Below are 17364 nucleotides of genomic sequence, written 5' to 3'. Positions count from 1 at the left end.
CGGCGTACTCCAAGTTACGCTTAGCGTACAAGGACCAAAATGCAATGTTTTCTCATTAAGGGCTAATACTGAAAAATACCTGAAACTTGAATGTAACACATATACAAGCAAACGTGTATACAGTATACTAACAACCCCTACAGTTAACTCTGGAGGTAGACTTTGAACGTTCAAGATGAATTTGAAGTCGAGAAACAACATGACTGGAAGCCTTTTGGTAAAGATGTCTTTGTTTTACGAGGAACAAGGAACATGAATAACTCGTGCATGACTCAATGGCACTCTATCACGAGCAACGTAAATATAAATCTCAATGTGTTTTGTTTGTTGTTGTTGCACCAGATTGGTGGAGAGGTATAGTGCACGTTACAGTAAACAAGAGTGGCAAAAGTGAGGAGATAATGTAACTTGCAAAGCAAATTTCAAAGCCAACATGTGTTGACTATGACATTAACAATGCCACGATATTCATCTAAAACACTAAACTAAGAGATGGTGCTTTGGTTTTTTGAGAACTAAGAAAGAAGGTTTTGATCAAGAAAAATATAATAGGAAGAGGTTGAGCATTTGGTAGTGGGACGTCCAACCCAATCAACATCAATCAACATCAGGTCGTAACAATCAATACACTGGAATAGGTCCCAAGTCAAATTTTAGTAAGTTTGAAAATGTGAGCTTGTAACAATTGGTCAAAAGCAAAGGTTAAAACTAAATTTATACATAACCAAATAGGATTCTAAATATTTAAGCACTTCAATTCATATTATTCTTCCAATACTTGGAATAAATATCAAAACATATAGGTTAGGCTTGATAAAGCATTACCATAGTCAACTTTAAAGATAGTTGGTTAAGGTCAACGATCTAAACTCAAAATTGAGCTCCAAAAATATTTTTAAACATCAATATAAATTCAATAGTTGGGGATAGATCTTTTCAAAGTTCAAATATTTTGTATTAAAATATAATATGTTTTCAAAAATCGAGTAATTTAAAGGAGAGTTTTACGGGGCACTTTAGATGTATGAGGATAAATTAGTTAAATTTATATTAAAAAAACATTGGAAACGTTATCTAATTAGTGGTTAAAGTTAGTGGAAAGATAACGTGTCAATAATTATAAGTCATAACATATTGACCATTGGCGATGCTTTAAGGATATTGTTTCTTTTTTGTAAATGATGGTACAAGACAGGAAATAAGCTTCAAAACAAAAACTAAAGTAGCAAAACAGAGAAACACATAAAAGAAGTACAGGGGAAATGGAGTCAATGCCAATATAGCTGTAATTTCACACTGAAGAAATAATTCAAAATGGTCGCCATATAATCTTGACTGAAGACTTTGAATCATGTCGGATCTTAAACCGCGGTGATCTATGATCGAGTTCATCATCCCAAAATTTTGTGTGATTTGTTGTGACTTTTGTTGTCAGCACCTGTTGTAAAATACGACGGATCCAAATTGACTTAAATAATATTAGCTCAATGCGGAATGGGATCAAAAATTATCAAAGCGTAATAATCACAACGAAATACGAGTAAAATAAATAGAATAGAGACACAGGAATTTACGTGGAAACCCAAATCGGTAAAAAACCACGGGCGGAGGAAGCCGAGAAACAATTCACTATAATTTGCAGTGTTTACAGGGATTATGAAAGAGGAGAATACAAATGAAAGAAGAAAACAAAAATGTTTTACTATATATATATATTTTGATTGTTGGGTTTTTCGTGGGTTAAATCTCTCTGGCTATTTATAGCCAAAGAGGAGAATACAAATGAAAGAAGAAAACAAAAATGTCGTCCAAGACAAAATTGCTGCGCCTACAATCTTCAAATTCATATTGCATATTACTATACACATATAATAATGTCTGCGCCTCCATTCCGTCCAATTTCATTTTCAATTTAATATTAGATTACTATTCATAGTCAAACTATGAATAGTAAATGATAAGTTACGGAAATAACCCCTGAACTATTTGCCACTTGCTAATTTTGGAGGCAACTTTTCCACAATCTCCACCTTGACATCAAAATTAAGCAAGTCATGCTTTACGATTAGTCAAAACCTTTAGCTCATCAAACTCTAAAACTTCCATAAAAAACTGCAATTTTGTATAGAGAAAAATTGTTTCCGAAAAAATAAATAATACTTCCTCCACCACGAGCCTTCAGGCTCAACTGCGATCAGAAACACCCACCATGTCCAAACATAATTTGAACTTGGCTATAGGAAGACTTTTAGTGAACATATCAGCGAGATTATAATCTGTATGAATCTTGTCCACAACACAATCACCTTTTTCAATGATATCCCGCACAAAATGATAACGAATATCAATATGCTTTGTTCGGTCATGAAACATTTGATCTTTACTCAAGAAGATAGCACTCTGGTTGTCACAGAAAACTGTGGTCACCTTTATTCTATCATCGAGTTCTCCGAATAACCCCTTCAACCAGATATCTTCCTTAACTGCTTCTGTAATCGCCATGTACTCTGCCTCGGTAGAAGACAGGGCAACTGTAGACTGTAACTGGGCTTTCCAACTAACAACACAACCATTTAGTGTAAACACATACCCTGTAATTGATCTTCGTTTATCCAAATCTTTTCCATAATCTGAATCAACATATCCGAACACCCCAGTGTTAGATTTGCCAAAACGTAAACACATGGAAGACGTACCTCGTAAATAACGAAAAATCCACTGTACTGCTTTCCAGTGTTCTTTCCCCGGGTTCGCCATGTATCTACTAACCATGCTAACAGCATAAGCCAAATCAGGGCGTGTGCAGATCATAGCATACATTAAAGATCCAACAGCACTAGAGTATGGAACACGTGCCATGTAAGCCATATCAGTCTCATTAGTAGGACTCAAAGCGGATGATAGCTTGAAATGAGCTGCAAAAGGTGTGTTGACAGACTTTGCTTCGTGCATATTGAAGCGTCTTAGGACTTTCTCAATATAACTTTTCTGAGAAAGATGCAAGATCCTAGACTTTCTGTCACGAATAATTTCCATACCTAAAATCTTTTTGGCAGCTCCTAAGTCCTTCATTTCAAATTCAGCTTTCAACTGGTCTTCTAACTTCTGAATCTCCTTCATATCTTTTGCTGCAATCAACATGTCATCCACGTACAAGAGTAAGTAGATCTTTGAACCATTGTCACCTTTCTTGAAATAAACGCAGCTATCATAGGTTCACCTGCTGAATTTGTGACTGGTCATGAAAGAATCGAACCTCTTGTACCATTGTCTAGGAGACTGCTTGAGGCCATAAAGAGATTTGTTCAACTTGCATACGTAGTTCTCCTTTCCAGGAACTACAAAACCTTCAGGTTGTTGCATAAAAATCTCTTCCTCAAGCTCACCATTTAGGAAAGCTGTAGTGACATCAAGTTGTTCTAACTCAAAATCGTTAGAAGCAACCAACCCCAACAATACACGAATGGAAGTATGTTTGACAATTGGGGAATAAATGTCAGTGTAATCAATACCAGGAATCTGACTGTAGCCTTTAGCTACTAACCGAGCTTTGTATCTTGGTTTATCATTTGGGTTGACAGGTTCCTTGAGCTTATAGACCCACTTGCATTTAACTGGTCTCTTCCTTTTCGGAATAGGAACTAAATTCCAAGTACTGTTTCGCTGCAAGGATTCCATCTCATTTTGCATAGCGAGCATCCAATCATTTGAGTCTTCAGATTTGATAGCCTCGTCATAATTCGCAGGCTCCGTTGCGTACTCAATATTATCAGCAACAATAAAAGCATAGGCAACCAAATCAGATTCAGCATACCTCTTCGGAGGAATAATCTGTCTTCTCGGTCTATCTCTTGCAATGCTTGGAGTAGTAGCTTGTGGTTGTGAAGGTGTTGAATCTTCACCAACAACATGCTCATCCGACGAAGAAGAATCTTGATGCTGATTTGTACTCTGATTAGTGGTAGGTGAAGTAGGAAGCTCCACCTCCATTTGAGTATACTCTTTATTTGCTTCGGATGATACATCTGATGCATCTGTTCTTTTAGAAGAGTCAGCAACTGGTTGAATCATAGCAGACTCATCAAAAGTAACATCTCTTGAGATGATAATTTTCTTCAAATCAAAGCTCCATAACTTGTAACCCTTTACACCTTGATTGTACCCAAGAAAAACGCATTTGATTGCTCTTGGTTCTAGCTTCCCATTGTCAACTCGTGCATACGCTGGACATCCGAATGGTTTTAAATTTGAATAATTTGCAGGTTTACAGGACCATAACTCAAACGGAGTTTTCTTCTCGATTGCTCGTGACGGTGATCGGTTGATAACATAGCAAGCAGTCGAAGCAGCCTCCGCCCAAAAAGACTTTGGCAATTTGGAATTAGAAAGCATACACCGGACCTTCTCCATAATGGTGCGATTCATCCTTTCAGCTACACCATTTTGTTGAGGTGAATGGACTACTGTGCGATGTCGAGTAATGCCTTCCTTTTGACAATAGACATTAAACTCTTCTGAGCAAAACTCAAGTCCATTATCCGTACGAAGATACTTTACCACCAGACCTGATTGCTTTTCAACCTGAACTTTCCAATTTCTGAAGGTATAGAAAACGTCTCCTTTATGTTTTAAGAAGAAAGACCACACCTTCCTGGAGAAATCATCAATAATAGTGAGCATATAAATAGCTCCACCTTTTGAAGCAACTCGAGCCGGTCCCCACAAATCCGAGTGAACATAATCAAGTGGTCCTTTCGTTGTATGGATGCCACTTGCAAACCTCACTCGTTTTGCCTTGCCATATACACAGTCTTCACAGAATTCCAAATCAACAATCTTTTGTTGACCAAGTAAACCTCTTCGACTCAATTCTGACATGCCTTGAAAACTCATATGGCCGAGTCGAAGGTGCCAAAGACGGGACTGATCTGGATCAGAAAGAGACTTTGAAACAACAGCAGCATCACTCGAAATTGTTTGCCCGTCAAGAAAGTAAAGATCTGAGGTTTTTCGTTTGGCTCTCAGTTTGTCGGAGCCGTCTTTGAATACCCTGAGAACTCCACCTTTACCAGCAAACTCGTATCCCCTTTTGTCAAAGGAACTGAGAGATAACAAGTTTCTTCTGAGGTCAGGAACATATCTAACATCCCCCATGGTTCGAATAACTCCGTCAAACATACGGATCCTGACTGAACCATGTCCAAGAACTGGACATGTAGTATTGTTACCCATCAACACATAGCCTTGGTTAACCTTTTCAAATGTGTAAAACCAACTTTTGTTGTGACACATATGAAAAGTACAACCAGAGTCGAGTATCCAATCACCAGTGGAATCCAGTTTATCTGAATAAACTGTCAAAAGTTCTCCAATACCTTCCACCTCAGCTACATCGGCTTCACCCGAAGTGCTAGCTTGTTTACCATTTGCTGCCGTCTTCTCTTTTTCTTTATTCTTCAACTTGAAGCATTCTTCAAGCACATGTCCCTTCTTGTGACAATAGTTGCAAAACTTTCGTTTGCCTTTTGATTTGGATCTGAGTCTGTTGGAAGATTGAGAAGTTGTACTTCTCTCTGTTGTTCTTCCTCTGGCATTTAAACCTTCGGCTTTAGCATCACTTGAACCACCACCAGTAATATGCTTCATCTTCTCTTTGGAATCCAAAGCTGTATAGACTTCATCTAAAACTAAAGTGTCACGGCTATAGATAATAGTATCACGAAAATGGCTATAGGATTCTGGCAACGACGACAGTAAGAATAAAGCCAAGTCTTCATCTTCATACTGAACATCCATATTCTCGAAGTTATTTACTAACTCTTTAAATGTGGATATATGTTCAGTTAAAGAGCCTCCTTCAATCATCTTGAGATTGAACAACCGTTGCTTCAAATGCAACTTGTTTGGTAAGCTCTTGGTCATCAACAGTTGCTCCAACTTTAGCCATAAAGAAGCCGCTGACGTTTCTTTTAGAACATCTTGCAAAACATCGTTTGACAAGTGCAAACGAATCTGGGATAAAGCCTTCAGATCTTTCATCTCCTTTTCTTCTTCGGTCCATGTATCGGACATCTTATTGAAACCCAAAAGCGCCTTGTGTAAATCCATCTGAATGAGAATGTCTCTCATCTTTACTTGCCACAACGGAAATCGTGTGTTACGATCCAGTAGTGGAATATCGTATTTTACCGAAGACATGATTAATTACTTGATAAAATGATCCCAATGAGCTAATATTACAACCCGGATGCTCTGATACCAATTGTTGTGAAATACGAAGGATCCGAATAGACTTAAATAATATTAGTTCAATGCGGAATGGGATCAAAAATTATCAAAGCGTAATAATCACAACGAAATACGAGTAAAATAAATAGAATAGAGACACAAGAATTTACGTGGAAACCCAAATCGGGAAAAAACCACGGGCGGAGGAAGCCGAGAAACAATTCACTATAATTTGCAGTGTTTACAGGGATTATGAAAGAGATTACAAATAGAGTGAGAGGGCTAAAATATATGGTGGTGTATCAGTGTGTATATATATATATATATATATATATATATATATATATATATATATATATATATATATATATATATATATATATATATGTAATGTTTTACTATATATATATATTTTGATTGTTGGGTTTTTCGTGGGTTAAATCTCTCTGGCTATTTATAGCCAAAGAGGAGAATACAAATGAAAGAAGAAAACAAAAATGTCGTCCAAGACAAAATTGCTGCGCCTACAATCTTCAAATTCATATTGCATATTACTATACACATATAATAATGTCTGCGCCTCCATTCCGTCCAATTTCATTTTCAATTTCATATTAGATTACTATTCATAGTCAAACTATGAATAGTAAATGATAAGTTACGGAAATAACCCCTGAACTATTTGCCACTTGCTAATTTTGGAGGCAACTTTTCCACAGCACCTCCTCACGTTTACTACTTCTAGGAATGAGCTCAACTCCAAAATGACACCGATCTTCAAGCGAATTATAATGCATGTCCCCCACGGAAAGTGAAATCGTAGTGTGTGATGAGTTGCAAAATGTGGTGTGCCTCAATGAACCAAAGGAAACATATCCTACACATGTCATTGTCCCACGACATTCAGGCTCCACAACTTGAATAGACTCATGCCAACGATCATATTGAGAATCTTCATCTGCCTCTTGCTTGATGACTACATTAATATATGGAGATAGCATTTGGGTAACAACACATATTAGGAACCCACAAAACTCACTGTACCAATCATCTGGAAGATGCAGTCTAAATGTTTTGCCCCTAAATAGCCTATCCACAAACCTCTTTGGAATCTGATGTTCAAGAATGATATTGATAAAGTAATCTTCAGTAGCATTTCCCTGCCATGGAAATTATGATTTTTATGTCTGGGTTTGTTTGTATAATAAAGATTGAAAGGTACGTAGAGCCAAACCTGGAGCATTGAGTCAAGTAATATGTCACCAATAAGTTTGTTCTGCTGCTGAAGTGAGACATTCCACAACCATTTACAGTTTGAAATATCTCCAAAGCTTTCAAGTGACCTACAATCATCCGCAAGAACAACAGTTATACTTGATGGGAGCTCCAACAATTCTACAAGATTATGGCACTTTATTAATGTGAGCCATTTGAGTTGAGGAAGTAGCAAGAGATTAAAATTTAATCGTGAAAATTTATTTCCACTTAGATGGAGTGTTTTCAGGTTGGGTAACTCCCAATAGGCAGAACCCATTTCTTCATCTCCCAAACTGCAGTAGCTGAGATCCAACTTTTTTAAGTGTATGAGAAGAAACCGCAATCCTATGTGGTTCATGTTGTCACATAAACAATGCTTCATGTTGTTGTGAGGTAGAGAAGGCTTCTCTAAACAACATTCTACATCAGGAACATTGCTCCTACCACACGTCCAAACAAAAAAGTGTGTTGAAGATCTTTTATAGGATGCAACTTGTTTCCCACTATTATCCAAATCAAGATGTGGTAAATTCTCCATCTTCAGTTGTTGGATCTCTGACAGCTTAAAAAGTTTGCTGCACGATGAGAATGAAAGGGTCTTGAGCTTCTTTAGTCTAGTAATGGGTGGAAACTTCTCAAGACTGAGACAACTATATATTGATAAGAAAACAAGCTTTTCCAAGTGTCCAATCGATGGATGAATCTCTTCTAAACTACCACAATCATAAAGAATGAATCTTTCAAGATTTGGAAGTCCATCAAATCTGGTGTGGCGATTAGGTTATCCAAAGCCCAAAGTTCAACTGTCTTCAAATTTGGCAGCAACTGTTGTATACAAGTGCAAACAAGTCAAAATGTTGGCACACACATGCATACATATATATAATAAAAAGATTCTAAATGTGTCTCGGTCATTACTATTTCTATATGGGATAAAGTTCAGACAAAGACTAATTCCTTCCGTCAGTAAATAGAATCACTAGAAGTGTTTGTTTAATTAACAATCTTAATATCACTTGTAAAAAGAAAATAATAAAAGAATTTAGAATGAAATCAATGATAACGACGTTTCGTAATGGTTTTAATCAACAAAAAATCGATTTCAATTAACAAATTTTTGTATCTATGTTGAGACAAAAGGGTAATTATGCTTTACATAAATACGATTGACTACAATGATCATATCGAACACGTTATATTTTAAAAGTTTATTGTTATTAACACAAATTTACATAACAAAGGTCCATGCTTTAAATACTATAGCTAGTTATTAAAAAAATATAACTAAAGTTGCTTAGTGAAACCAGCAATTAGTAAGGTCAAACATGCATCATCCATCCTACTTTGTTTCATCATCCACTTTATTTTCATTTCTTAATTAGAAAGACAATAAGAACTACCTTATAACCCTCCCAAAGTTGTTTTTGGAAGCTGCCATACAATATTAGACGACAAAGCGTCCTTTGTGGAAAGTTACTAAGCAGATGACTTGCAAAATCACCTTCCCATTGAATCCACCTAAGGTTATTCGTGTTTGCAACAATTGGAGGAAGATGTTGTACTAGACAATCCTTATTGTATTCATATCTTATTGCTTCAATCATGTCAAGTTCCTGTCATAGAGGAACAAAACGGTGTTAGTGTTTGAGTAATATATATATATATATATATATATATATATATATATATATATATATATATATATATATAGAGAGAGAGAGAGAGAGGTAGGTTCAAATGTTTCTCACATCTATTGTGTGCTATTATGCACCAATAGGAATTTAGTATTAATTATATGTATATTAAATGCTATCCATACTTATAACTCATTTTTATGGAAACTAATTAAATTCGTCATTAATGTTAACAATAATATTCTTTTAGAATGAATTCATATCTAGAAGAATGAGAGTGTATTCCAGCAGAATGAAGGTGTATTCTAGTAGAATACACTCTCGTTCTTCATATTCCATTCAACTTTATTGTATTTTAAGTGAGTGAGTCTTAAAACAAAATACGAACTCATATATAAAAACCTAGATGCGAATTCATTCTGAAAGAATGTTATTGCTGACAGATTTAATTAGTTTCCATAAAAAGATAATTATAATTATGAATATCATTTAATATACATATAATTATGGAAATCATTTAATATCTATATTTATTTAATTAAATAATTATTTAATTTACTAAAATCCTATTGGTGCATTTTAGCACACAATAAATGTAAGAAACAAAATAACCTAGCCCTATATATATATATATATATATATATATATATATATATATATATATATATATAGGGCTAGGTTATTTTGTTTCTTACATATATTGTGTGCTAAAATGCACCAATAGGATTTTAGTAAATTAAATAATTATATATATATATATATATATATATATATATATATATATATATATATATCAACCAAAGCTAGCTTAACCATCACCGTGTTTGCATCCATAGCACATATTTTCAGAACATCTTCTTCCTTCCAAATTCTACTATGTTTTTCAGGGTTGTTAGGATGTTCCCCTCTAACAATGTGGTGTCCCATTTCTTGCACCAGATCATGCATATCAAACTTTCCATCTTCTGAAATAGTTACGAGAGCCTTTTGTATCAACACCTTTACTCCTATAACAGGATGAAAACCACATTCATCAAGGATCTTCATTGCATCACCTTTGTTCCAACACCTAAAGAAACATGCAATATCAAGGAACAACTCTTTCTCAATCTTTGTAAGTCCATCAAAGCTGATTCTTAGCTTTTCCACAATGTCAGTTGCTGGGATCTCTTTCAATCTGGCTAATGCACTCTTCCACTCATTAATGTCTTTATCACACAGAAAAGACCCCAGAACTGTAAGTGCCAATGGAAGCCCACCAGCATAAGAGACTACCTCTTTTGAAAGATGCTCATAATCTTCCACAGCTCTCTTATCCCGGGGTGCATGCTTGCAAAAGAGTTTAATAGCTTCATCATTGTTTAACAAGCGAATATTGTGTATTACATTTACTTTGTGTGCTGCTAATAAATGCTTATCTCGGGTTGTGATTATTATTCGGCTTCCTTCACCAAACCAATCATGTGATCCAGCCAACGCTTTTAGTTGGTCAAGGTGATCGACATCATCTAGGACAATCAAGACCTTCCTATGGCGAAACCTATTATTTATCAAGACTCTTCCTCCTCCAGCTCTGTTTACTTCCATTTCTGAAAGAATTTTTTCTTTTAATTTTCCCAAACCATATCTGCCTGATTCCTCTCGAATATTTTCAACAAAGCAACAACCATCAAACTTGCTACAAATTTCATCATAAATTAAGGATGCTAGGGTAGTCTTACCACCACCCCCAACCCCCCATATTCCAATCATCCGAACATCATCTAACCCAATTTCTAACTCCAATTTCAAACCTTGCAAGCGAGCCGCCATTCCTATTAGGTTCTCATTTAAACTTGATGTTACTGGCTGTAACTTCTGTGAAATTTCTAATACAATTTGTTTGATGGCTTTTGCTTCATGCCTACAAATTGGATATACAAGCATAATTAACATATGATCACACTCACAAAAGATCACAAGTAGTTTGTAACAATTTTCTTGGGAAAGATGGAATAGTTTAAAGCAACATAGATTTGGTATTGTTGGTTTAAGCAGCGTGTCAAGTACAAAATTAGAACTAGAACATAATAAATTACATTATAACTTAATTTCAGCTTATCCATAATTCTATGACCCGGGATACTTTTTACTTTCCCACTAACATCTACTACTGAAAGTATCTCATAATCTTGTACATGTTTATATTCAGCAATGATCAAGTGATCTGGTCAAAGCCTCAATGTTTATAAAGGTCATCAACTTCATCAAGAATACTTAAAGCATTTGTATAAAAAGCTTATAATGTGCAAGTACAAATTCATTGTAGAGCACACATATCTTAAGTGTAAAAGGTACAAAAACACAGAAGAAATTACCCGTTGGCAATGTGCTTGGGTTCCCATCCAGAAATGTTACTTGCATCCACAAGTGCTTTTCTCCAAGATTCAACCTTGGTTTTGTTCTCCAACTCGTGTTTAGCAAACGCTTCTCCATATTTCCTTTTTGGTTTTCGCAATTCAAATGGATCCACGTCATAAAATATAGGCATAACGATTTGGCCTCTCGTATCCCTGCTTTTCATAATATGTGCAAGTTCATCCAGACACCATGACGAATCGCCATAGTTTTTTGAAAATACGATGACGGCTATTTGTGATTCTTCAATAGCCTTCATAAGAGATGGGCGGATGGTTTCGCCTCGGGGAAGTGTTTCGTCATCCTTGTAAGTGTAGATACCTTCTTGTTCAAGAGCAGGGTAAAGATGACCCACAAAAGTATTTCGGGTATCTTCTCCTCTAAAGCTAAGAGAAATATCGTACTTCCATGACTGAGAAGAAAAGGCTGGAGCAGAAGGAGAAGATGCCATCGATGTGTTAATTTTTTGGGATAGAGTGGTTTGAGCACCTCAATGAAAAGACCTTCATACAGAGAGATGTGAGTTTCCAATAAAACCTATTATCATGTAGGAAAAAATCGTCACAACTCATAATTGCACAGGTTACCATATACAATATCTCATAACTAGTCCTTACATTTTCGTTTTCAGTTTTTGGTCATAAAAACTCCTTTGAAAGTATAATACAAGTTCCAATTCTAAGGATAGGCATGAACTGAGTGACTTAGGTAATGTGAGTTAGTTTTTCCACAATCACATATACTAACTAATGTTTTACTCTATATTCTACATTGAGATTTTTCTTAAAATAAGTGGAGGAAATTTCACAGCAAAACCTAACTTTAGCAAACTCCCTTTCTCAACTCTTTACTTTGCAAGCTCATAATTCAATTTTCATAGGATTTGTTCCACATCTTGAGTCTTTTCTCTCAATTCTCTAGATCAGTTAACCACAGAGTGAAAATAATGAAAAAGTAATTTTATTTGCTATGATGGAAGTGGAACCTCGAAGTAATGGAATGAACAAGGCAATAGAATCGATCATTACATTTCATAGTCATATTAGGTTGGTTGAAAGAATTGAATGATGAGTTATTCAAACATGTTTTTTCTCATGCATTAGATTAAAAACTAAATAAGATTAAATTGATCTAAAATGTTATTGTATATATAATCAAATAAAGGTATATCCTTAGATAAAATACATATAAGCATATATTATTTCGTTTAACTTATGTTCTATGTGTATTTCAAATAGTATATATATATACAGTGGCGGACCTTAATGGGGCATTTGGGGTCCCGGGCCACTGCTCAATTTCCGGCAGGCAGGGTAAATTTTTTTTTTTTTTGGTTTTTTCTATTAGGTGCACCCGCTTGAAGTACGAGGGACACCCCTACTAAAACAGTCTGCGTCTGCCACTATATATATATATATATATATATATATATATATATATATATATATATATATATATATATATATATATATATATATATATCACTTACAATATATTTTCCAAACTCAAAACTAGCATGTAATCATAAAATATAATTATAAAAATATAAATACAAAAAAAAAAGTTTAATTAACATATTAAAAATTAAAAAGAAAGATTAGTATTATTGAATATTATATGAATAAAAGTAATTTATAATTAAAATATATCATTCCATTCCCTAAAAGAATGAAAAAAAGAACACCCCTCCACCATCAATGAAGATCATGCGAGAAGGAATTGCATTCCACGAGATAATGCTCCATTCGTTCCTTTGTGCCAAACAAACAGGGTTTTTTTTTCATTATTCTGTAATGCTCCATCCCATTTACGATGGACATTCTCACCCCAAATTTATTTCATAAGTTATGCTATTTGTCAAATAACTTGTGCCCTAAAATTTCACAATTTACTCCGAATACAATACAGAAAGGCTTTTGACATGAAAGTCCTTAAGTTTGGCAAATTTTGTTGGTTTTATCCTTGTGATCATTTCTTGTTCGCTTATACCCAAAGTTTGCCAAGTCTTTCATTTTTGTCTTTGTTAGCTGTAATAAGAGTTTCCCTGTTACCATGAACTCAAATTTACAAAAAAGAAAAACCTTAAGTTTACAAATCTTTTATGTTTTTACCTTAAGATGATTTCATATTATACATATTCATGTAGAAAAAACATACTTATACATGAGAAATTTTTTAACAAAAGATCGTATAAATATGTTTTTAGAAGTATAAATACGTATTTTTACATTTTTTTAGAAATATAAATATATTTTTTAGAAATATTAATTATATTTTAGAAATATAGATACATATGTAGAAGTATATCAATCAAAAACGTGTTTATATGAAAAAATTGTAGTTATACTTCTAAAAACGTAAAAATACATATTTATAAAAATATAATTATACTTCTAACAAACCTAAAAATACATATTTATACTTTTAAAAAAAATATTATTATACTTCTAAAAAACATAAAAAATACATATTATGCTTATAAAAATACTTATATAGCCTTCAAAGATGACATCACTAAATCACTATATTATAATTTTTACAATCATCGTATAAACATAAAACCCAAATATATGTGTTTCACGAAGCTTATATTAAGAATTTGTGCTTTCCCGGCAACACCTATAACTTGTATCTTATTTAGAAAGTTAACTTGAAATTACCAAAACGTCCCAACGATAGATCCTCTGCCTATGTTACACCAAAACGAGTATTTTCATCACTAACCAGACTCCATTTGAAACACCACAGTTGGTAATCAGTAAATGACTAGTATCTTTGATCCAATTATAATGAGTTTCCTAAGTATTTGGTGCTTAAACGTAGCAATACACAAATTCAAATTGTGGCAAGCATACTTGGATTTGGTCAACAAAGATACAGCATCGCACAACGGACCAACCCCCTGTTTCACTTTCTTTATGTATAACAACACACACATCATTAGACTCGTTTCCCTCCAAACTCCATTCGTTTATAACATACACAACTATATATTAACTTCACAGATTGTTTAATTTGATCATCTAGCTACACTAATTCAAAAACTTCACAACTTTGACTAAATTAGGTCAAAATACGTTTTTCACATTCCGGATCGACAAATTTTAACTATTTGATAATATTTACTCAATAAATTATATAAAACTTCGTTAACACTTCCATTTCTTTCTTGGTAACTTATAATCCATCAATTTATCAGTTTGAGGAACGTACCTCAAAGTCCGACTCCGAGCAACACCAAACTTTAGCAGAAACCCTTTCTATCTCTTTACTTTGCAAGTTTATACTTCAATTTCAATAGTAGTTATCCTTAATTTGTTCTTTCAACTTGGATCGATTTGAGTAGGTAGCTACCGTGGACTCTGTTCTCCCAGTCCTTCAGATCGATTAACGAGGTAATGAAAAAAAATAAGGAAGTAATTAAAATCCTTTATATACTCAAGTTTTATAGTTTCATTAGTCATCCCACTTCTTCACACTATCACCTCCTGACCCTTAAAATAGGGATATTTACAAAACTGGTCTCATGATTTGGAAAATATAAGGAAATGATCTAATTTTTGGGCAATTGCAAAAATAACGATTAAAATTAATTATCCTCCTAATTTTTGGATATTTGGTATTTCAATAAATATATAATGTGTATTTTTTCTCATTTGCATCAATCACATTTCAAAAACTCTATCTACTGATTTTAGAAATGACCATCTTTCGAAATGGACAATGATTTATCCACAGAAGGTTTTTATCCATCCACAGAAAAAAAAATGTGTTTACGATCATACCCTTAACTTTAATTCCTAGATATTAAGGGGAGAAAATCCCAGTCTCCCATGTTTGGAAAGTGCAAACGATGCATGACCAAACAACCCTACTAGATGTTGATTTATCATAAACTTATACTCCCTATTCTTAAGAAACTTATAAATGCTAATGATAGTAGAAACCACGAACACAACAACTCTGACCGATGCATATACATCAAAAGTTCAAAACTAATGTCATAAACATGGTTACACATACAATTTTCAAGATCTAAGCTTTTACAACAAGAGACAAATAAGTTCCTGATAATCATACTTAATACATTATGCATATACAAACATTAAGTTCATCTTTCTTATCACCCACAACCTCGTCCACTATCTCTCCACTCTTCACTGAGTACTAGTGAGCAATGGTCTGTAACACCAACAGACACATTCCTTATTTCTAAATACCAAAAATAACCCTGAAATTGAACACTACTGAAATCGAATTCAAGAAAAAATTACGAAATCAAATGCATAAAGTGTAAATCCATATCAAGAAAGAAGAGGAATATAATAAGGAAGCAAGGATTAACACTTTCTTAGAACCAATGTTCAACCTTGCTTTAATTTGAAGAAATCGGAGTTTGATAATCTTGTTGAAAATCGAACGTGTTGAAGATTGAGGTTTATATGGGTCGGAGGAGTAATCAAATTTGTGGATTTAGAACTAGTATGGGTATGGGTCAGAGGAGTAATCAAATTTGTGGATTTGGAACTAGTATTTTTGTGAGTTATAATGGTGGGTTTGTATTTAGAGGTTGCGGGTGGTGGTGGTAAGGCTATGGGGAGTGGTCACACCCAAGCTACCGGAAAAGCGCTACCAACTGAGCTCCACCACCAACCCACTAGACATTGGAAATAGTTACCACTCCACAATATTCCTTTTTTTTTACATTAAATTAATTAAAAAAAACATAACTTATAACATAAATAAATATTTTAAAAACATAGAAAAATAGAACCACATTTCATTAATATATATATATATATATATATATATATATATATATATATATATATATATATATATATATATATATATGAGGGTTTAATTTAGTTTAAAGATAAGTAAAATGGTATAATGAGATATAAAGAAACAGGGACCATAATTGTAACTTCAATAAAAAAGAAAGTGGGTGATTCGCTTGACGTACTTATGTCCCCAATACCTGTTTTCTAAATCTAGTTTCCTTCTGGACCCGTTTACTGAAAAACGAGTGTGGCCATTTTTTTTATTACAACGGATACAAGGGAAAACGGTCAATATTGGACCGTTGATGCTGCTGCTTGCTTCCTATTCGTCGTCTTGGCCCGTCTTGGCACCCACTCCACACACAAGCCACCGGTCCTTGGGACGGTGTTCACGCGTCCCTTGTGCTGCAACGTTTGCGTACATGCGTGAGTTGATCCCCCACTCCGGATAGCCTAACAAGGGATATGTAGCCGTGGTCTTTTAGAAGCATGGGATATTGCAACGCCAAAAAAGGAAGAAGGATTGTCGGCTGAAGAATGTATCGTCGTGTGCGTCGCGGTGGTTTGGAAACGTCAGATCTTTCTCCCTCTCTTTGATATCTCTAACTTTAAATGGGGGAATAATTGTCCATTTACTGTTAAAATCAGTCGACGGATACAAAATCACCTCCCTTTCGAAATATAGTACCACCAACTTATCAACAACGAATATCACATTTATGCTCTTGTATTGTATTTACTTTCCATTTGCTATGTTCCTTTTAACATTTTGTTGATTTTTAATAAAAAAATAAAATATTTTCTCAAAGTTTTTGGCTTCTTCTTGAAATTTCAGGAAACTGTTTGCAATTAGGAATCAAAAACCGAATATATGAGTATGAAATTTGAATATGAAAATATACTTTTTGATTAGAAAAACTACTTTTGGTAAGACATAAATTTATTTACAAATTGCTTGAAACCAATTTGAATAGTTTGTTTCCTAAAATCCCCTCTAATAAATGAAGGTTTTTTTGCCACTTGTCAAATTCTTAAGAGTTTTGTCACTTGTCAAATTCTTAAGA

At 34.2% G+C, this 17364-nt stretch overlaps 1 protein-coding gene across 3 annotated transcripts; it reads right to left on the bottom strand.

The window, feature by feature from the left end:
• Nucleotides 1-6714: 6714 nt before the first annotated feature.
• On the bottom strand, nt 6715-14908 carry LOC145129838 (disease resistance protein Roq1-like). Of its 3 annotated transcripts, XM_079064650.1 has the most exons (7): nt 14730-14908; nt 11477-12053; nt 9939-11022; nt 8886-9098; nt 7463-8310; nt 7330-7388; nt 6715-7204 (listed from the first exon to the last, which is right to left on the bottom strand). In XM_079064650.1, exons 2-5 carry the CDS (start codon nt 11965-11967, stop codon nt 8194-8196), a joined length of 1905 nt encoding a protein of 634 aa, XP_078920776.1. In that variant the 5' UTR covers nt 11968-12053; nt 14730-14908; the 3' UTR covers nt 6715-7204; nt 7330-7388; nt 7463-8193. The 3 variants fall into 3 exon arrangements, with proteins under 3 accessions (XP_078920776.1, XP_078920774.1, XP_078920775.1); XM_079064648.1 differs by having other exon boundaries at nt 6715-7388; XM_079064649.1 differs by having other exon boundaries at nt 6715-7388; nt 11477-12019.
• Between the last annotated feature and the right edge of the window lie 2456 nt (nt 14909-17364).

Source organism: Lactuca virosa, chromosome 8, assembly GCF_052849685.1.
Source record: "Lactuca virosa cultivar CGN04683 chromosome 8, Lactuca_virosa_CGN04683_v6, whole genome shotgun sequence".
NCBI classification, from domain to species: domain Eukaryota; kingdom Viridiplantae; phylum Streptophyta; class Magnoliopsida; order Asterales; family Asteraceae; genus Lactuca; species Lactuca virosa.
The sequence above is the reverse complement of the archived record's forward strand: the minus strand, read 5'-3'. Positions and strand labels throughout refer to the sequence as shown.

Excerpts from the sequence above, each read along its gene's own strand:
- LOC145129838 (XM_079064648.1), bottom strand. The coding sequence starts at position 11,967 with ATGGCATCTTCTCCTTCTGCTCCAGCCTTTTCTTCTCAGTCATGGAAG. Across the intron at positions 11,023-11,476 it reads CCCAAGCACATTGCCAACGG|GCATGAAGCAAAAGCCATCA; the intron begins GTAATTTCTTCT and ends TCCAATTTGTAG. Across the intron at positions 9,099-9,938 it reads GTGCTATGGATGCAAACACG|GAACTTGACATGATTGAAGC; the intron begins GTGATGGTTAAG and ends CCTCTATGACAG.